This window comes from Sciurus vulgaris, assembly GCF_902686455.1.
Source record: "Sciurus vulgaris genome assembly, chromosome: 5".
NCBI classification, from domain to species: Eukaryota; Metazoa; Chordata; class Mammalia; order Rodentia; family Sciuridae; genus Sciurus; species Sciurus vulgaris.
This window is the reverse complement of record NC_136465.1, coordinates 120,175,625-120,197,565: the sequence shown is the minus strand read 5'-3', so window position 1 is coordinate 120,197,565 and position 21,941 is coordinate 120,175,625. Positions and strand designations below refer to the sequence as shown.

Below are 21,941 nucleotides of genomic sequence, written 5' to 3'. Positions count from 1 at the left end.
TGCTGCTGGACTTGCCCTAGGAACTACTATTCCTACTGCTCACGTGCTCAACAACCTGTCACGAGCCACTGCCGAAGCATTGACAGCCCAAGAAAACATCAACACACATCTCACCACGGGAATCCTGATTCTAAACCAAAGAGTGGACTTACTACAAGAACAAGTGAACGTGTTGACTGTTACCACACAGACAGGCTGTCTAGTGCATGCCCAAGCATTATGTGTTACCCCTATACTCTATTCTAATATTACTGCTGCTGCAAATCTGTCCAAACAGCTTGGAAGCATGCTTAATGGAACATGGACTAAAGAGTTTGCTAATTTGACTACTCTATTAAGAAATTCTATATTTGTGATAAATAGTACTCAGGTCAAGGTCCCGGGTATGCCAGAAGCCATTAGTTTCTTACAGTCAGCACTACAATTTGGAAAACTATGGATGGGAAGTTTTGCTATGATAGAATTGTTGACCTTGCTTTTAATATTGCTGCTCAGATATCTATTGTCTTTAAGGAGTCATCAAAGACAGCAAGCCTTAGTGGTATGGCAAGCCCTTATGGCCATGGACCAAGGCTCTGATCCACAGATTTGGCTCTCCCAATTACAGGGCTGGTAGTCAAAGATGGGTAAACACAGGGTGGACTTTATACCAACCTAAGACATGGATCAAAGCATGCCAACAGCTCTTTGACTCCCAATGACGGGTAGGGATAAAGTCTGACTCTAGCACCTAAGACAGGCACAGTCGCTGTCCTTTTCTTTTAATAAAATAAAGGGGGAGCTGTTGAGGGCCATCTTGGACAAGATGGCACCTGGCAGTGAGCCAAAGGGCACTGGCTACCAAAATAAGGTAGTACCCAAAAAAGGCTGCTTGCTGTTACTAGTTCCTTGGAGACTTATGATGTGTTAACACCAGGCTCAAGGATTGGCTATCTAATATCAGGCCACGCATGGACAGCTCGTGATTTATATAGTGTTATGCTGGCATTCCTCTGCATGCTCTCCTGCACGAGAGAAAGCTTTGCTATAATTGGCTGATGAGCTAGGAGCCTGGGGGAGGAGAGAGGGAGAGAGAAGAAGAAGGAAGATAGAGAACAAAGGAGACAGAGAAACAGGGAGGACGCAATAAATCTCGTCAAACTAAAGATTAGTGGTGTCTCCTTTCTCCACGCCAGTTCTGCTGGATGGAACATAGGAGTAGGCACTGGCTCCTATGTGTGGTAACAAAGATCTCATAAAGGACAGAAGCCCAATCAGTTAACACCTTCTGTCAGGACCCAGGAAAGTCTTTTGTACAGCCACAGACTGCTAGCCCAGCAAAACTTCTCACTCCCAGGCTCCTATCTAGGGACTTTTCCAGTGAGTCTGCTTCACATTTTGCATTTCAAAAGTTACCATTAAGAAAATGAAACAAGGGCTGGGGAGATAGCTCAGTCGGTAGAGTGCTTGTCTTGCAAGCACAAGGCCCTGGGTTCAATCCCCAGCACTGCAAAAGAAAAAAAAAAAAAAAAAAAATGAAACAAGGGGCTGGAGCTCAGCACTTGCCTAGCATGTGTGAGGCACTGGTTTGATCCTCAGCACCACATAAATAAATAAAATAAAGACACATAAAATAAATAAAATAAAGGTATTGTGTCCATCTACAACTAAAAAAGAAAGGAAAGAAAATGAAAAGAACTGTATGGTGGCCCCTGTCTGTAATCCCAGCTACTTAGGAACCTGAGGCAGGAGGATTCAGAGAGTTGAGAATTTGGGGCCAGCCTGGGCAATTTAGCAAGACCTTGTCTCAAAAGAAAAAAGGAAGAAAAAAGAAAAAGGACTGAATATGTAGCTCAGAGGTAGAACATTTACCAAGCATGTGCAAGGCCCTGAGTCCAAACCCTGACCCAGTGCCCTTTCTCCCATGAGGGAGAAAAAGAAAAGAAAACAAAAAAGCCAGATGCAAAAGAATGCATATCTCATGACTTGGTTTCCACAAAATATCCGGAAAAAGCAAATGTTCAGAGAAAGAAAGCAGATCACAGTTTGGCTGGGCAGGGAGTGGGAGTGGCTGTTGACTGAAAATGGGCACCAGGAAAACTTTTGTGGCAAAAGAATGTTCTAAAATTGTATTGTCGTGATAGATGCACAAGTGCACATCAAATAAAAACCATAAACTCACCCTATGTGCACATATGACTACACTACCAACCAGTATAATTCTACATCCTGTACAATGAGAATGAGAAATTATGCTCCATTTATGTATGAGGTGTCAAAGTGCATTCTACTGTCATGTGTAACTAATTAGAACCAAAAAACTCATACCCATTTCAAGGAAGAACTTTATAGCTTGTAAATTATACCTCCATACAATTATAAAAAAATTTGCCAATAAAAGATTTTGAAATAGAGGTGGGGAAAGGAATGATAGTAGAATGAGACAGACAGACCTTATGTATGTGTATGACTACATGAATGGTGTGAAATTACATTGTGCACAACCATAGAAATGGAAAGTTACAACCTATTTGTGTACAAATGCAGTCTGTAAAAATAAAAATGCAGTCTGTAAAAATAAAAATTTAAATAAAAAAAGATTTTGAAATAAAAGATGAAAACTAAAACTAGGTTTTAGGCAAGTCTATGAGCATCTAGGAACTCACATTTGGAAATTTAAACTATAGAAAATGTAAGAAATAGCCAAGCAAGATGGTGCATGCCTGTAATCCCAGCAGCTCGGAAGGCTGAGGCAGGAGGATCAATAGTTCAAAGCCAGCCTCAGCAAAAGTGAGGCACTAAGCAACTCAATGAGACCCTGTCTCTAAATAAAATATAAAAAGGACTGGGGATGTTGCTAAGTGGGTGAGTGCCCCTGAGTTCAATCCCCAGTACCCAAGGGAAAAAAAAAAAGAAAGAAAATGTAAGAAGTGATTAGTACAAAGCTGGAAAAATGGTCAGTCTTGGGGAGAGCAGGGCTAAGACTGGAACAAGGCATGTGGATGGATTTATGGAGTGGCTGGCAAAGTCCTGTCTTTTAACCTGGATAATGATTACAGTTTCTCCCATTGGAATAACTCAGGAAGTTCTACATGTGATTTGAGTTTATTCTTTTCGTAAGGAATCCCACGAAAACCACGCCGGACACGGGAAATCACATAAGGGAGTTTATTAAGCAAACAGAGTGTCTCCCTGCAGGGTAAGAGAGAAAATGAGAGGAAAAGAGAAAGGAAAGAGAAAGGGCATGTGCAAGAAAGAGTGTGAAAGGCAAGGAGGAGAAAGAAAGTGAGTGGGGGGTAGAAAGCAAAAGAGGAGACGGTGGTGAAGCATCTTTAAGAATCCCTCTGGGCTAACAGGGGACCAATAACGGAGAAGGATACTTGCAAGCTGACTGATGAACCAATAGCTAGCTAGGATGTTCACAGACTGACAGTAGTTGGGAGGCGGGGAAATGGCTGCAACGAAAAGGGTGGGGAGAGCAGCTTTGTACATTACACTTTTTTTTTTTTAATTTGTGTGTGTGTGTGTGTGTTGCTGGGGATTGAACCCAGGACCCTGTACATGCGAGGCAAGCACTCTACCAACTGAGCTATATCCCCATCCCTGTGTTTATTTTTTAGAGTTACATTTTTAAATTCATAAAAAGATTAAAGGAGGCTTTATTTAGGCTGCTAGATGCAAAACCGATGTAACAAAATCAATCACATTTCCACATACCAGCAAGAAATTATGAAATTAAATATTTAAAGAGATATTAGCTGGGTGTGGTGGTGCATGTCTTATATTCCCAGCTACTCAGAAAGCTAAGGCAGAGGATTTCAACTTCAAGGTCAACCTGGGCAATTTAGCAAGACCCTATCTCAAAATAAAAAATTTTAATAAAAGGGCTGAGGATCATAGCTCAATGGTAGAGTACTTACCTAGCATTTGCAAATTCCTGGATTCATTCTCAGTACTGGGGGGTGGGGGGAAAAAGATGTTATTTACAAAGGCATTCAGTAAATAATCACAAAGACATAAAGAACCCCATAAATCTATCAAAACTGTGTAAGATTTCTGGGGAGAAAACTGTAAAACTTTATTTTCAGTCATTAACAAGATCTACAAAAAAACCCAGGCATGGTGGCACACACCTGTAATCCCAGCAGATTGGGAAGCTGAGGCAGGAGGATCCTGAGTTCAAGGTCAGCCTCAGCAACTCAGCGAGCCTCTGTCTCTAAATAAAATATAAAAAAGGGCTGGGGATGTGGCTCAGTGGTTACATGCCCCTGGTTTCAATCCCCAGAATCAAAAAAAAAAAACTACAAAAAGTAAAAAGAAAGTGAAAAGATATTCATTTCTTCTTTGACTTTTGAGTTACTATGTCAAAATTTCCAAAGGTATGATTATTTTGTTAGGCTATTTTTGTTATTGATTTATAATAATATCAATAATTTACACTATCAAAGTTGGTTAGAGTATGTGGCTTTCTATGATATTGAACATTTGTTTATGTTCTTGAATTGGAAGATTAAATACTTTAAATACTAAGAATATATTAGTTCTGCACAAATTGAACTATTAACTAAAGTGAAATCCCAATTAAGTTCTAAATTATTTTTGTTGATCCTAGCAAATCAATTTTAAGATACATGTGGCCAAAAATGCCATGAAGATGAAGGACAAGATGAAAGAATTTACCCTACCAAGTATCAAAACATCTTATAAATGTATAATTAATTAAAACAGTGTAATATTGGTGCAGAGAAGGATGAATGAAGAGAATAGTGTAGGGAGTCCAGAAACAGACCCCTTGATAGATGACAGGAAAGCATTGCAGATAAACCTTTAATAAATGGTGCAGGGACACGTAAAAACCCATGAGGAAAAAACATTAAACCCTAAGCCACAGTTTAGATCTGGAATGGTCCCCAAAGGTCCGTTTATTAAAGGGTTGGTCTCCATCTCAGCCCTACTGAAAGATGATGGAAACTTTAAGAAGTGGGGCCAACTGGATGTCTTTAGGACATAGGCATGTGCCCCTAAAGGGAATTAATGGACCCCAGTCCCTTCCCCTTTCTGGCTTTCAGTTTTGTACCACCACAAGCACCCTCCATAATGTGAGGACTTATCAGAAACTCAGAAACAATGGGGTCACAGTGGTGCTGTAATCCCAGCAACTCGGGAGGCTGAGGCAGGAGGATTTCGAGTTCAAAGCCAGCCTTAGCAAAAGGGAGGCACTAAGCAACTCAGTGAGAACCTGTGTCTAAATAAAATACAAAATAGGGCTGGGGATGTGGCACAGTGGTCGAGAGCCCCTGAGTTCAATCCCTGGTACCCAAAAACAAAAACAAAAATGGGGCTAACTGATCATGGACTGAAACTTTTAAAACTATGGGTCAAAAATAAACCATTTTTCTTTATATATTGATTATCTTTGCTACTTGTTATAGTAAAACTATCACACCCTACTTCACATCATTAATAAAAATCAAATCCAGGAGTATTATAAAACTAAGTAATCAAGACAAAACTCTGAAGTTTTGAAAGATAGTAGGAAAAATCTCTTCACAAACTGTACACCAAAAAGCACCACCTATAAAGGAAAAGGTGTTTTACTTTATGAAATTAAGAACTTTGTCAAAAGCTACCATAAAGAGAATAAAAGAGCCTGATGTGGTGGCACACAGCTAAAATCCCAGTGACTTGGGAAGCTGAGGAAGGAGGATCACAAGTTCAAGACCAGCCTCAGCAATTTAGTGAGATGCTGTCTCAAAATTTAAAACAATTTTTAAAAAGCACTGGGGATGCAGCTCAGTGGTAAAGTGCCCCTGGTTTCAATCCCTAGTACAGAGAGAGAGAGAGAGAGAGAGAGAGAGAGAGAGAGAGAGAAAGAAAGGAAAAAGAAGAGAAGCGTTAAAATTGAGAAATGTTGCAATGCTTGACCTTGAAAGGACAAGTATTCATGATATATAATGAACTCTTATTACACTGAAAATATAGACAACCCAATAGAAAATTGAGAGAAACATTTCAATAGACATTTTTTGAAGTGAAAGAATACAAATAACAAATAAACTTATGAAAATACTCTTAGCCTCATAAATAATTAAGAAATTAAAAATTGAGTAAATGGAGTTGGAGAATAGCATGCTAAGCAAATAAGCGAAACCCAAAAAACCAAAGGCCAAATGTCCTCTCCGATATGTGGATGCTAATTCACAGTAAGAGGGGAGGTGCTAGGGAGGAACAGTTACTTTATATTAGGTAGAGGGGAGTGAAGGGAGAGGAAGGTGTATGGGAGTAGGAATGATAGTAGAGTGAAACAGACATTATTACCTCATGTACATATATGACTGCATGACTGATGTGATCCTACAATGTGTATAATCAGAAAAATGTGGAATTACACTCCATTTATATATGATTTATCAAAATGTATAAATGCATTCTACTGTCATGTACAACTAGTTAGAATAAATTTTTAAAAATTGATATCAAAGTGACATTTCATTACCCAGTAAACAGTTCAATGGTCTTACTATACCAAATGCTTCAAGGGCATGAAATAGTTGGAACTTGCTTATATTGCTGGTAAAAGTGTAAATTGGTGCAACCACTTTGGAAAACAGTTTGGCATTACCTAAATAAAGTTGAAAATGGCTTTCCTATGACCTAATCATCCATTCATGTATACAAACGCCACCCTGAGGTAGTACTTGGAGAGAGTGTAAATTTATATAATCTTCCTGGATGACAACTTTGTATTAACTATTCAAATTTAATATGTACATTCTCCTTTCATTTAAAAATCCCATTGTTAGGGCTGGGGTTGTACCTCAGTGGTACAGTGCTTGCCTCGCTGGAGTGAGGCACTGAATTCAATCCTCAGCACCACAAAAAAAAATAAATTAAAGGTATTGTGTCCATCTACAAGTAAAAAAATTTTTTAGAAAATTCCACTGTTAGGGGTTTACCCTAGGGACACTGTAAGTATAATTTATAAATAAATTACTAGGTGATATGATATAAATTCAGAATGATATAACATATTCTATCATCCCAAATTATTTGCTATGATGTATGGGATAGAGTGAAAAGGAGCAATTTTTAAGTAAACATGTTGCCTTAAGCTAATAAACACATTTGCAGATCCACAAGGATACCACACCCAAAGATAAATGTGTATTATTCATACCACTTTACTACTAACAAGCACTTATTGCACACTTTACATTTAAACAACTTGAAATAATAAATGCATTTATAAATATTTAAAACATAATAAATGCATTTATAAATATAAAACATAATTTGTAAAGAAGTAACACCTGTGGTACACAGCCTTGCATACTAGGAACATAAAGCATATGCTATAACATCAAAGAAACAGAATGTCCAGCAATGTCTAAAATGCTCAAAAATCCAGTTAACATTAAAATCCTGGCCTGGGGCTGGGAATGTAGTTAAGTGGTAGAGCACTTGCCTACCTTTGAGTTTGATCTCCATCACCTCAAAAAATAAATTAATTAATTAATAAATTAATTAATTAATTAAAAAATGAAAATGAAAATCTGTAAGAGCATATTTATAAATCATGTATTTGTAATGAACTTGTACCCAAAACACATTTTTAAAAACACCAACCTCCTTTAATTCAATTGTAACTCAATATTTAAAACAAGTGTTGAAAAATTGAATAGCTATTTCACTAAAGAAGATAAACAAGTAATAAGTAGAGGAAATGATTGGGAATCATTAGGGAAATGAAAATTCAAACCACAATCCGATATCAATATATACCACAAGAATTACTGTAATGAAGCTGGGTGCAGTGGCTCACACTTGTAATCCCAGCTACTCAGTAGACTAAGGCAAGAGGATCACAAGTAGAGGCCAGCTTTGGTCACTTAGTGAGACCCTGTCTCAAAATAAAAATAAGAATAGAAGGATGTAGCTCAGCAGCAGAGTGCCCTTGAGTTCAATTCCCAGCACCAAAAAAAGAAAAGAAAGCACCTCTTTGATCTGGAAATGAAAATATTGTGGCTAAGAGCTGCTAGATGACAGAACAAGAAGCAGCGGCTACTAGAAACCACAGACCCTTTTGAGAACTCACTGGAGATTCTGCAGCACGATAGGGGTGTGCATGATGTTGTACCCCTAGCTGGGCTTTATTCAGTAATAGCTGCTTGCTTGGACTGATTGCAAAGAGCAGAAAGGACCAGGCTAACCAGCCCTCACAGCTACCTTGCTGAATGGGACTAAGCCTGCAGCTGGCTGAGGACAGGATCAGCAACATCTTCTCTGGAAGAAAAAAAAAAAAATCCCCGCTGCATGTCAAATGTGAATTCTAATCATGGACTGTGGAGACAGTCTCAAAGCCATTCAACATGAAAAGTCACCACTTGGAGAGAGGGAAAGGTGGTATAATGGGTGCTAAATGTGCCAGTCCCACTTACAACTCCAGACTGGATTGGCACATTCTACAACCTTTTCCTAACAAATCTGGCTATGCTAAAGATGATATTTCCCAAACTCCCTTGCCCTTAGTGTTCTTTGTGTCAATCAAATGCCTCCCTAAGAAACTTAAACAGGGCTAGGTCTTAAGCTGGGGGAGGAGGAAGAATCTGAGAGGGAGAAGTCTACAACCACTTTGTTAAGCAATATGGAGATTCCTCAGAAAACTTGGAATGGAACCACCATTTGAGCCAGTTATCACACTAAAATCAACATACTACAGTGACACAGTCACATCGATTTTTTTTAATATTTTGTTTTTTATTTGTAGATGGACACAATACCTTTATTTTACTTTTATGTGGTGCTGAGGATAGAACTCAGGCCTCATGCATGCTAGGTGAGTGTTCTACCACTTAGCTACAACCCCAGCCCAACACATTGATGCTTATAGCAGCTCAACTCACAATAGCTTAACTATGGAACCAACTTAGATCCCTTAAAAGGATGAATAGATAAAGAAAATGCGGTATATCTATATATGCAATGGAATATTACTCAGCTTTAAATAGGAATGAAATTCTGGCATTTGCTGATAAATGGATGGAGTTAGAGAATATCATGTTAAGTGAAATAAGCAAAATCCCAAAAAACCAGACCAAATGTTTTATCTGATATGCAGAAGCTAACTCACAGTAAGATGGAAGGCTAGGGAAGAATAACGTTACTTTATATTAGGTAAAGGGAAGTGAAGGGAGGGGAAGGGGTATGGGGGAAGGAATGATAGTCGATGGAAACAGACATTATTACCTCATGCAATGTATGACTGCATGACTGATGTGATCCTGCAATATGTATAATCAGAAAAATGAAAGATTATACTCTATAAAAAATTTAAAAATAAATACAATAAGCCATCCCCAATTGGAATTTAAATTTTTTAATTATAAAAGACTTTATTGAGACAACTGGAAAATTTGTATACAAACTGCATATGAATTAACTGTGATTATTTAGGAGAATGTTCTTGTTCTTAGAAGATATATATGGAAGCATTAGGAGTGAGGAGTCACAAGGCTTGCAATAAGAGAGAAACAGAGAGGATATATTAGTATTAGTTAAGGCTAAATACCATGATAGGATAAAATGCTGAGATAGAAGAATTAATATGAAAAATTAAAATTTTAATTATTATAATTCCATTATAAAAATACATTTAATTTTTTAAGTGTGATGGTAATGCACTAAAACAATTCCTCAATACCACCACTAAATTAGTAAGTAGATACTCGCTTTCTTTCTTTCTTTTTTTTTTTGGTACCAGGGATTGAACCCAGGGAAACTTAACCACTGAGCCCCAGCCCCAGCTCCCTCTCTCTCTCTCTCTCTCTCTCTCTCTATATATATATATATATATATATTTTTTTTTTTTTTTTAATTTAGAGGCAGGGTCTTGCTGAGTTGCTTAGGACCTCCATAAATTGCTGAGGTTGGCTTTGAACTCACTATTCTCCTGCCTCAGCCTCCCAAACCACTGATCACTTTCAACTCGCCTAAGTAGAAGAGTTATTTTTACATTTTTACTTTGAGTTTACAAGGTGGCACACGCCTATAATCCCAGCAAGTCGGGAGGCTAAGGTAGGAAGATGCCAAGTTTGAGGCCAGCCTGAGCAAATTAGCAAGACCCTGTCTCAAAATAAAAAGCAAAAAGGACTAGTGAAAAAAAAATAAAGGCAGAGTGGGGGTGGGGCTGAGGCTCAATGGTAAAGTGCCCCCAGGGTTCAATCACTGAAAAATAAATAAATAAATATTTACTTAGAAATAATTTCAAAGTTAGAAATTTAAAGAATAATGTAGAGCACTCCAATGTGTCTTACATCCAGTTTTCACCAATTTTTAGCATTTCACCAATTTTTAGCATTTGTTATATTTGTCTTATCAGCCTCCTCTCTGTATATATAATTTTATGTGATTTATAATAAAATTAATAATTATTAAACTAACATCAATTTTCTACTTTATCATATGCATATTTTATTTTATATATCTCATATACATTATTATTTACTTTTTCTGCACAATTGGAGGTTGTACACATCATGCCACTTTACACTTAATATTTTAGGGTATATCTTCTAAGAACAAGGAAATTTTCTTAGATAACCATAATGATCAACTTCAAGAAATTTAACATATTTACCATTTATATTTTCCCTTATTACTGGGGATTGAACCCAGGGTCGCACATATGTTTGGCAGATACTTACCACTGAGTTACGCCCCAGCCCCCTTTTGAGACAGGGTTTCCCTAAATTGTCCAGGCTGGACTTTTGTGATCCTTCTGCCTCAGTCTCCTGAGTACCTGGAATTACAGCTGTGTGTTATCATGCCTAGCTCTTTATATTTTTAGTTGTAGATGGACACAATTTTAAATATTTTTTATCTTATTGGTTCTAATTAGTTGTACATGACAGTAGAATGCATTTATACATTTTGGTAGATCATACATAAATAGAGTATAATCTCTCATTTTTCTGATTTTACACATTGCAGGATCACATCATTCTTTTTATTTTTTTTAATATAGTGCTGAGAATTGAACCCGGCGACTCACACATGCTAGGCAGGCACTCTGCCACTGAGCCACAGTCCCAGCCCCCCTCTTTATCTCATAACAAAGATAAAACATTAACTTTTATCTAATCTATCATCCACATTACAGTTTTCTCACTTGTCCCCAAAAGGTCCATTATAGCTTTTATTTCCCCCTTGAGTACAGAATCCTTTCTAGGATACCATGATGCATTTAGTCTTTTTAAATCTGGAACAACTTCTCTGGCTTTCTTTGGAAAATGACATTTTTTCAAAATACAGATTAGTTCCATATATATAAATATTCTTCATCTGGGGTCTTCATATTTAGAATCAAGTTAAGTAACCCCAGGCAGAACACTGCATAAGTGATTTGTGTCTTTCTCAAGATTGTATATCAGGAGCACACCATATTTTTTTGCAACTCATTGGTGACATTAATTTTGACCATCTCATCAAAGTGCTATTGAGGTTTTTGTTGTGTAGTTAGAATTGTTCCTCTTGCAACTAATTAACCATCTATAGAAAGACACTTTAAACTATGTACAAGGCTGAGGTGTAGCTCAGGAATAGAGCCCTTGCCTAGCATTCATGAGAACCTGGGTTCAATCCCCAGCACCACAAAATTATAAATAAATAATAAAGATTAAAATAAGCTGGGCTCTGTGGCACACACCTGTAATCCCAGTGGCTCAGGAGGCTGAGGCAGGAGGGTCACTCTCAGCAAAAAGCGAGGTGCTAAGCAATTCAGTGAGACCCTGTCTATAAATAAAATAAAAAATAGGGCTGGGGATGTGGCTCAGTGGTTGAATGCCCCTGAGTTCCATCCCCAGTAGCCCTCAAAAAAAAAAAAAAAAAAAAAAGATTAAAACAAAACAACCATGTACAAATCCTACTTCTAATCAATTCCCCCCCCCCCCAAGAATTAGCATTCATTGATGATTCTTGACCAAACCAATTTTCGTTTTATTTATTTTTGTGGTAGTAGAGATTGCATCCAGGGTCCCTTTACCACTGAGCTACATCCATGGTTTTTTTTATTTTTTATTTTGAGACAGGTCTCACTAAGTTGCTGAAGCTGGCCTTGAACTTATGATCCTCCTGCCTCAGCCTTCCTATTTCTGGGATTACAGCATGCACTATCACACCAGGTTCCCAAATCAATCTTTACTATGATGGCTACAAAATGGTTATTTTCCAACTCTGAGAATTCCCTCCATGCTTATTAATTGAAATTCTCCTTCCCTTTCGTTCACTTAATTTAATATGTATTACCAGTGTGGACTCACAGATTCTACTTTTTTAGTGTGGACTTACACATTCCTATTTTTCAATGGTTCATATTTCATTCCTACCCCTAAATTATTTTGGGTGTTCAAACTGTCCTAGATTCAGTCAGTGCAAGCCCTTTCAAGCTGGCTCCTGTGGTGTTCCTTTTGACATACTCCTACCACTTCTTTTTTAAAGCACTCATTGATTTCGGATATTTCTGGTTTTTCTGTAACTTTTTCTGTCTCAACCCTGGGATAAGACCTGGAGTGAGTCCAAGAAGGCCTACTCTTTTTTAGTGGGGAAGGTATTGGAAGATCTGGGTATCTGTTGTTCATTGTTACTGGGGTGACTTTACTTTTAGGCTCCTTAGTTAGCATTTATAGCTCTACCATTTCGAGCATTTCTCCTTGTAATGTTGACACCACATTATTAACACAGCCTTCCTTTCTTAAAGTATCTACTTAAACAATTGCTCCTGTTGCTCTGAAAGATCTGTCAGCCCTGCATGCTGGAACATGCTGTTAATCCTATCCATTCAGGACACTGAGACACAAGTTTGAGGCCAGCCTCAACAACTTAGCAAGAAAGACCTGGTCTCAAACAAAAAAAAAAAAAAAGACCTGGGCTGTAGCTCACTGGTATAGGGCCCCTGGCTTTTCAATCCCCAGTACTTTAAAAAAAAAAATGACATTGGTGATATTGGAGGATTACAAATGGTCACACATATTTTGCAGCCACACTAATCAAGAAGTACAGCTTAACCACTACTTGAATCTAGATTAGCTTGATGACTTGCTTTGACATATAAACTTATGTGCATATATGTCTACACACATGTATATATACATATATGTATGGAGAAATAACACTGTATGAATTACAAGCAAGACCTCAAAAGGTATAACCTGAAATAGCCATATAATGAAGTCCTTTCTCTGACGATGGAAGTCCACATGAAGAGAGTTCAGCCAACAACAGCACCAACCTCCCATCAGGCAGGGAGGCAATTTGTATCATCTAGAGCCAGTTGAGCTGCCCCACGGCAGCAGCTACATGTGTGAGCCCAGACAATATCAAAAAAACCACCCAACTAAAACTTGTGTACTTCTTGAAGAGATGCCTTTTGAATATTTTCAAACTCTGATAATCGTTCTCACATATTTTAAATGTTTCAGTGATTTATTTATACTGCATATTTTCATTATGTTCTTTTATCTGTATACAGTGTACAGATAAGTATACATTTCTGTATTTTCACAAACTAAGCACACTTAAGTAATCATCAAAGTGGGTTGCAAATATTTTCTCAGTTTGACATTTCACAAGTTTGTTTAGAGTAATTTCTTCACTTAAGTGTTGTTTTTGTTTTTGTGGTGAGGGACATGAACCCGAGGACCCTATGCATGCTAGGTAAGCACTACACCCCTAGACCCTTCAAGTGTTTATATAGGCAAATTTATTAATATTTCCCTTTATCGCCTGCTTAGAGATCTCCTCTGTACTCCAAGATCGCAAACAAAATAAAACAAAACAAAAACTTGATTTCCTTTACTACTTTTATGGTTTAATTTTTAACAGAGTATTTGATAGATTATTTTAGGAAGGTGGGAGTCCCCCTTTTTTCCCAGCTGATGAGTCATTCATTTGTATACAATTCATTAAATAATTCATCCTTCCCTCCCCCCCACATATTTTCATCATGTTCTACATTTCTTACTATATGTTTTTTCTATTAAATCTTGACACATCTTTTATGAGGACCACAGAAGCACAGTTCTTTGATTCTGGACAATGTCTGCTTTCTATGGCCTAAGGCTTGACAGCAGAGATACTACCAAACTGATTGCTCTTTGGGGTTCCCCTGCTCCTGGCAAGTCTGCATAAGGGGCAGTTAGGAAAAACAGGCCCTTGAATTATGCTTCTCTCTTGAGTGTTTGGTAGGCAGTGGCGGTTGCCAAGGCGGGAAGTGAGGTGGAGTGGGGAGGGGAGGGTGTGAATCTGTCTTTGTCCTCCATGCAGAGTGCTTATTTTCCAGGACTTGTTTCCTTTTTTAATTTTTTAAATTTGTTTTATTTATTTATTTATTTATTTATTTATTTATTTATTTATTTTCATTAACTTCTTTTCGACAGTGATAAATATTTTTTTTAATTCTTTTCATACATGTATATAGGGTAATAACGTCTGTCTCACAATCTACCTTTCTTCCCATCCCCACCCACCTGACCCCTCTGCTTATCAGAGATTACATTCGGCAGGGCTTTTTTCCTTTATCTCACCCTAACCAAACCTTCCTTGAAAAGGCATTGTAGGGCGTCCACCCTCTCCCAACGCCCTATTGCCCATCCTTGCCTACAAGCTCTGAAGGAATGGGCAGTAGAATGGCTCTGGTTGGGACAGGCAGCTGAGAAGGTCAAGGTCTGGGGGCGAAGGGATGCGGAGCTAGGAGGGGAGGACCTTCCCGCGTCGGCTCAGCGCCGGGGCAATCTCCTCTGAGCCCCCAGAAGGCGCCGCGGCGCTCTCATTCCCCGCGCGGAGCCGGAAGCCTCTGCCGCAACAATCCGGGAACCGAGCAGCGCTGCGCCGCGCGGTGTGAAAGCCAGGCGGCGGCCTGAGCCCTCAGGCCCTGCAAGTGGGACACCTTGCCAGGGATCCTAGCTTTGTTCCTCGAACTGGTGCGGCGGGTTCTTAATTTCTTTTCCCTCGGCAGGAAACACCCAGAACCATCCCCGCGCCGCGATCTACAAAGCCCCGAGAGTCGAAGGCGGGAGGGGTCGGGCGCTCTCCGGAGGCAGGAGGATCCCTCACACTCTCAGGCACGCCCAGCTCCCGCATCAGGCCGTCCCCAGCTCCATGAGGACCCCCAGGCCGGGGCTGAGAGCCCGGAGCAGCTGGCACCGAAATCTTGCGGCGGCCTTAGAGCGTTAGACAGGTCAGTGCCCAGGCGGGATGCGGGGCCGAGGTGGAGGCGACAGGAGACACGCTCGCCCGTCCATCCTGTCCCCCGCGCAGCTTCCCAAGGCCAGCCAGGGGGTCACCTCCGCCGGGACACCCAATAGAACGAGCGTGATTCTGCATTTTTCCTGATGGGCAAGGTGTGGAGCCGCCCCTCTGCAGCCCACCCCAGCCCAGGTGATGCTCGGACGGGGGGGGGGGGGCAGGGCGGGCGGCGGCATAGGGAAGCCCCCCGCTCTAATAAAGCGGTGCTTTTCTACTTAAAAATTGCGACGTCGAAGCCACCCCATCCAAGTGTCTCTCGCATCAAGATGCCAGACATTGGGTGCGAGAGGAAAACGAGATGCGGGAGAAGGCGAGAAGAAAGGAGACCGGGAGACCCTTGAGGCCGAGGGAATGAGGGAAAGGGTACCGGGAAAATGACTCGCGATTAAAATTCTAGTGCGATGTTTGGAGAGCGCCCTTGGGAGCCCGCAGGAGCCTCCGAGGTCGCTAGGGTCAAGGACTCCAGCCCTCACCATTCCTCCGTGTCTCACCCTCCCTACCCCCAACCCCAGGATGCGGCTGGGCCGCCGGGCCCTCTGCGCGCTGGTCCTGCTGCTCGCCTGCGCCTCGCTAGGTCTCCTGTACGCGAGCACCCGAGAGGCGCCAGGCCTCCGCACCCCTCTTGCTCTATGGGCGCCCCCGCAGGGCCCCCCCCAGGCCCGAGATGCCAGACCTTGTCTCTGAGCCCCGCTACGCACACATCCCAGTCAGGATCAAGGAACAAGTGGTGGGGTGAGTGCGGACAACTGCAGCGGCACAATGCTTGCTGGGGGTGGCCTGGGGAGCTTTTGTTTCCTCGGCTGCTGGGCTCTGATGCCTCCCTTCTCCTGAGTGGAGTAAAGTGGGAGGTGAAGCAGGTGACTGAAGCTTGGGCTGGGGGAATATTTGTCTTCCCTTAACCTTGTCATGGCAATGGGAATGGGAGGATGTGCAGGCAGAGGAAGACCCTGAAAGACTCTCCGATGTCCAGGTCAGACATGAAAAGAGATTCCAGAAGGGTTCCTTAATGATGGGTACCACTATGTAGGTCCTGAAATCTACTAACTAATTTTATTCCATACCCCTGTGAATTCCAGATTTAAGGGATGAGTCACAGGCATGATCCCCCACTCCTGGGGACTATCTGAAAAGCAATGTTTAAGGGAACAGATATTAGATGGGCAGAGTAGAAGGGCCAAAGTACTGGCCCTGTGTGTTTTGTGGAATGAGTGTCGCTGTACTCTGAAGATTCCTCTTCCCTCTTCAGGTTGTTGGCTCAGAACAACTGCAGTTGTGAGTCCAGTGGAGGGAGTTTCCCCCTTCCCTTCCAGAGACAGGTCAGAGCCATTGATCTCACCAAGGCCTTTGACCCTGAGGAGCTGAGGACTGCCTCTGCTGAGAGGGAAAAAGAGTTCCAGGCCTTCCTTTCAAGGTACCAGGGGAAAAAGAGAGCTGGACTTTTTGGGAAGGGTGGGGGAGGGTGGTGGAGGGTTGTGGTGACTGTGCCAGGAAAGTAAGCCCCTCTCCTCCTGACTCTTCCTCCATCCTCTTCTCCTCTGTCCTCCCCTCCTCCAGAAGCCAGTCCCCAGCTGATCAGCTGCTCATAGCCCCTGCCAACTCCCCTCTACAGTATCCTCTGCAGGGCGTGGAGGTTCAGCCCCTCAGGAGCATCTTGGTGCCAGGTGGGGAGGAGGATAGCCTGGGTCACCATAAGGGTGGCAGTGCCCAAAGGTTGGGTGGAATGGGAGGTGAGGACTTCTGATGAAAGGGAGCTTGAGGAGGAGGTGGGGGAGAAGGGATTCTAGGGTTGTCAGAAATTATAGAAGACTATAACTGGGGAGGTTTGGGGGAAATAATCTATTATTTGCTAACTGACCAAAGGTTAGTTGGATATGTAGGTTAGGCTATGAAAGAGATACCACTTTGATGGGAGGAAGTAAAAAAAGCAGTTACTTTACGCTGTGTTATGCAATGTCCTGCTGAGGCCTCAACAAGATGGATGGGTGAAAGTTCTGTGTTGCGTGTGGTGAAAGAGGTGAGAGAATGGAGCAAGAATTCAGGGCTGTCTGTGTGGTTCTGATCCTCCATCATTCCTCCCAGGGTTGAGCCTACAGGCAGCTTCTGGTCAGGAGGTATACCAGGTGAGAGAAAACAGAACAAGGAGATCAGGTGGGCATGAGAATGCTGGGAGGGAGACAGGGCCACCAAGGGAGGGATGGAGGAATTAGGGAGACAAGAGGTGGATCTAGGGCTTGACCCTGCACTTTCTGATCCCCTCTGCCAGGTGAACCTGACTGCTTCCCTGGGCACCTGGGATGTGGCAGGGCAAGTGACTGGAGTGAATCTCACTGGAGAGGGGGCAGCCAGATCTCACCCTTGCCAGCCCAGGGCTAGACCACCTCAACCGGCAGCTACAACTGGTCACTTACAGTAGCCGAAGCTACCAGACCAACAACAGCAGACACAGGTGTGAGACCTGGATGGAGGTAGGGCAGGCGTTGATGAACAGAAAGGATGGAGAAAAGCTGCTGTGAGCAAATATCACAGGGTGTGGGAGGTACCCGGGGAATGACCAGAGCTGCCTGGCCACACAATGGGTGTTTCAACAGGGCAAGCAAGGCCAGAGAGAGAGAGAAGGGGCCTTTGTTCATCTGGGGCCAGAGCAGGCTAAAGAGAAACATGAGTCTTGGGTGTTTCCCACTTCTGGCCAACCATGGCAGGCCCCAGGAAATGACCTGCTTCTTGAGCCAGAAGTCTCAGGCTCTATTCTCAACCCATCACTTACTAGAGGGCAAAGGTCTTTAAATTCCAGAACTTCCAGAACTTCCATTTTTCCTCTAGCAAAAGGGGCATAACAGCCCCCTTCTCCTCTCCAGAGTTTTTCCTATCTTAGGGCCTTTGCACTTGCTGTTCTTCAGCCTGGACTGCTCTTCCGCCAAGATTTTTGCATGGCTGGCTGCTTCTTATCATTTACATCTAAGCTCAAATGTCTCCTCTTCACTATTACTTTGTCTTATTTTCTGTCCTACACTTAACAATACCTGAGCTTTCTTAATTATAGACAGACTAGGTTCCTATCAGCTTTGTTGTTGTGTAAATGCGGGCAAGTTACTTTTCTGTACTTCACCTTCTTTTTCTGTAGTAGGAATCTACTTAAAGATGCTATCATGAGGATTAAAGTAATTCACATATTTAGCATAATTTTAAAGTGTCTGGAACATAGTAAATGCTCAAAGAAGTTTAGTTTTTAACTAACACTTTTTCATTGTCTTTCTCCCCACCCATTAGGAAGTTCCATGGGGGTAACAACCTTGTATTCTTGTCCACCAAGGCCTAGAAAGGCAGGACAAAGAGTAGGCACTAAAATATTACCGGATGGAAAAGAATGTTGTCCCAACCTTAAGGGCCCAATCCCATGTCCTTTCTCCCCAGTCCGGTTCTCCACCAAAGGACATGAGGCTGCCTTCACCATCCGCATAAGACATCCCCCGAATCCCCGGCTGTACCCGCCTGGGTCTCTGCCTCAGGGAGGTGAGAATAGTGGGGGTAGGGAAATAGTAGTCCAGCCTTGGTGGGAAGCAAGTTGGGCTGGTGTGGGCAAGGAAGTAGTAGGTCCTGCCCTGGTGGGGAGTAAGTTGGGACAGAGTGACCCTAAGAAGGGTTGTCTTCCTGCTTCTCTTCCCCCATTCTTGTCTGCATCCAACCCTATGCCCTCGCAGCCCAGTACAACATCAGCGCTCTGGTCACCATTGCCACCAAGACCTTCCTTCGTTATGATAGGCTGCGGGCACTCATCGCTAGCATCCGCCGCTTCTACCCCACCGTCACCGTGGTCATTGCTGACGACAGCGACAAACCAGAGCGCGTTAGCGGTCCCCACGTGGAGCACTATCTTATGCCCTTCGGCAAGGTGCGTAGTCAGCAAGGCTGAACTGAGGCTCAAGAAGACCTTGGAAGGGGGCGTTCCCACAGTCTGCAGCCAGGGTAGTGATTTCAGGACCACCCGCCTCAGAATCCAGAGGGTGCCTGTTAAGCATAAGGATTCCTGGAATGTGAACTCTTAAGAAGAAAGAATTGTGCCTATTTTATTCGTTCTGCATTCTTAGAATGATGCTTATTAGGTGGGGCTGGGGAGATGGCTCAGCTGGTAGAGTGCTTGCCTCGCAAGCACAAGGCCCTGAGTTCGATCGCCAGTCCCGCAAAAAAAAAAAAAAAAAAAAAAAAAAAAAAAAAAAATGCTTCTTAGTAACCTACCAAGGCGCTCAGTAAAATAATTAAGGAATGAATGCACGTAGGAATAAAATAAAATGAATTCCAAGACCCTCCCTGAGAACACTGACTCAGGACCTCTGAGAATGGGGTTGGGAATCTGCATTTTTTAAATTTTAACCTAGCTTCTGATCATTGGAAAGTTTGGAGAGGTGCACAAGCTTTTGCGAGGGGTCAGGGGAAAGAAGAAAGAAAGGTGGCAAAGGGGCAATCCTATTTCTACAGATGCTCCAACTGTACACACCTCTCCCGCAGGGCTGGTTCGCAGGCCGGAACCTGGCGGTGTCCCAAGTAACCACCAAATATGTGCTGTGGGTGGACGACGACTTTGTCTTCACAGCGCGCACGCGGCTGGAGAGGCTTGTGGATGTGCTGGAACGGACGCCGCTGGACCTGGTAGGGAAGGGGCCGGGGAATGTGGGTAGGAGAAGAGCCTTAAACAAGCTAGGGCTACGGTGGGAGAGATGCGGTTGAGAACCGCCAGCCTTGGGAGAGAGTCCCACGAAGTGGAGTATGGGGGACGGTCTGCATTCTGTAGGGGTGAAGCAGAAAAGGATTGTGGCAAGGAAACGAACCGAGGGAAAGGGAGCACAGGCCTACCCTGTTTGAGTCCTGGTCCCCACCTGGAACCATCCTCCCATTCCCGCAGGTTGGGGGCGCAGTGCGGGAGATCTCGGGTTTTGCTACTACCTACCGGCAGCTGCTGAGCGTGGAGCAGGGCGCCCCAGGCCTCGGAACTGCCTCCGGCAGAGGCGTGGCTTCCATCACGAGCTTGTTGGCTTCCCAGGCTGCGTGGTCACCGATGGCGTCGTTAACTTCTTTCTAGCGCGCACCCGATAAGGTGCGAGAAGTCGGCTTCGACCCGCGCCTGAGCCGCGTAGCACATCTGGGTGAGTGGCGCCCCCTCCCGGCAGGGCCTGGGAGAACATCCACACGCACACCCCCACTAGGCTCCATGCACGGAGGGCATGGCGCTTTCTCCCTGCCCACTCCTTCAATTACCCAGGGTACCCTAGAGCAATTCTGCAAGGATTCACCAATTCCTGCACCCGGTTGAGAGACAGAGTGCCCAACCTATCCTCCCCCCCCCCCCACCCCGGGCATTCTTTTGAAACTCCTACACCTAGCACAGCCGCTGGGTCCGCTCTGAACTTCTCCTGGGTCACCACCCTTTACTCCACTCCCAGCCGCGCTCTGCCTGGTTCAAACCGCACTCCAAGCAGCCCATGAGGTACTTATTCAACCTCTGGGGGGGGTGGGTCTTTCCATTTCAAAGCACAAGAAAATCAAGCTGTTTTACACAGAGTATAACCAAGACCCAGAAGAGTTAATTTACATGCCAGAGTTCTTGGAAACTGAGTTTTCATAGGCACCTTCATTACCCTAAATTTTAGTTTTTCCTTATGGGTTGACCTTCTGCACGCTCAGAAGCCCTCATTATTTACTCCCCTCCCTTCCAACCCCAGAATTCTTCTTGGATGGGCTTGGTTCCCTTCGGGTTGGCTCCTGCTCCGACGTCGGTGTGGATCATGCATCAAAGTTGAAGCTGCCATGGGCTTCAAGGGATGCTGGGGCAGAGACTTATGCCCGGTTCCGTTACCCAGGATCACTGGATGAAAGTCAGGTGGCCAAACATCGCCTTCTCTTCTTCAAACACCGGCTGCAGTGCATGACTGCGGAGTGATGGCCACTTGGGCCTTCCCCCTATCGGGCTGGGCCTGTCTCCTTGTCCCTGCCACGATTGTCCAGCCAACCCCTCCATCCGCTGAAGATTCCTGACCACCTTGCCCTTCACCTCTCCCCTTCAGAACCTGATCCCAAATAGGGGTTTGTCCTGGTGACACCCCTCCTTTCTGAGTGCCCAGGGGCCTGAGGAGCCATAACCTCTCCCACAGCCAGTGCCAAGTCCTCCCCCCACCCCATTCTTATGGGGCAGGAAATGGGGGGTGGTAATTTTTCCAAGTGCCAAAGAGCCCAGGAGGACTCTAAAACCCTGAAGTGGAAGCACTCTCCCTCTTGCCTCCTTGGGACTGAGGGGGTGAGAAAGCTCCCAATGTGCAATCCCAAGGCTGTGCCTCCCCACCCCCAGCTCGGGATCCAGGACTCTGTACCAGCTCCAGCCCACCCCCACAGAGACAACTTGTGACTCTGGAGTTGGGGGGGGCTGGTGAACACATGGTGAAAGCCATTTTTACTTGTTTCTCTGTGATGCTGTGGGCAAGGAAGGAGGGGCACTAGGGGGGGCATGAGACACCCAGACCCACTTCATGGATCCCAGAGGGTCTCAGCTTCATTTTATTCATCACATTAAGTAAGAGGCTCAAGAATCATGGCCCTCTTCACATACATACACATAAACACATCATTGGGGACCTTCATATTCCAAGTGACCTGGTCAGATCCACACTGTTGCA

At 43.4% G+C, this 21,941-nt stretch overlaps 1 protein-coding gene, 1 long non-coding RNA gene and 1 pseudogene across 4 annotated transcripts; 2 read left to right on the top strand and 1 right to left on the bottom strand.

The window, feature by feature from the left end:
- Nucleotides 1-14,521: 14,521 nt before the first annotated feature.
- Nucleotides 14,522-19,284, top strand: LOC306660725 (beta-1,4 N-acetylgalactosaminyltransferase 1-like; annotated as a pseudogene). The gene is made up of 7 exons (XR_013766661.1): nt 14,522-16,011; nt 16,526-16,690; nt 16,834-16,940; nt 17,359-17,399; nt 17,543-17,725; nt 18,691-18,789; nt 18,978-19,284. The product of XR_013766661.1 is annotated as a beta-1,4 N-acetylgalactosaminyltransferase 1-like (transcript).
- On the top strand, nt 19,038-21,907 carry LOC306660724 (beta-1,4 N-acetylgalactosaminyltransferase 1-like). The gene is given in 6 exon segments (XM_079139139.1): nt 19,038-19,168; nt 19,783-19,923; nt 20,177-20,258; nt 20,261-20,361; nt 20,363-20,417; nt 20,994-21,907. Coding segments are annotated over 6 exon segments (612 nt in total). The 5' UTR covers nt 19,038-19,153; the 3' UTR covers nt 21,212-21,907.
- On the bottom strand, nt 19,146-20,355 carry LOC306660726. Of its 2 annotated transcripts, none has more exons than XR_013763724.1 (3): nt 20,222-20,355; nt 19,772-19,920; nt 19,146-19,284 (listed from the first exon to the last, which is right to left on the bottom strand). It is a non-coding gene; the product is annotated as an uncharacterized lncRNA (long non-coding RNA). The 2 variants fall into 2 exon arrangements; XR_013763725.1 differs by lacking the exon at nt 19,146-19,284 and adding an exon at nt 19,308-19,435.
- Nucleotides 21,908-21,941: the final 34 nt, after the last annotated feature.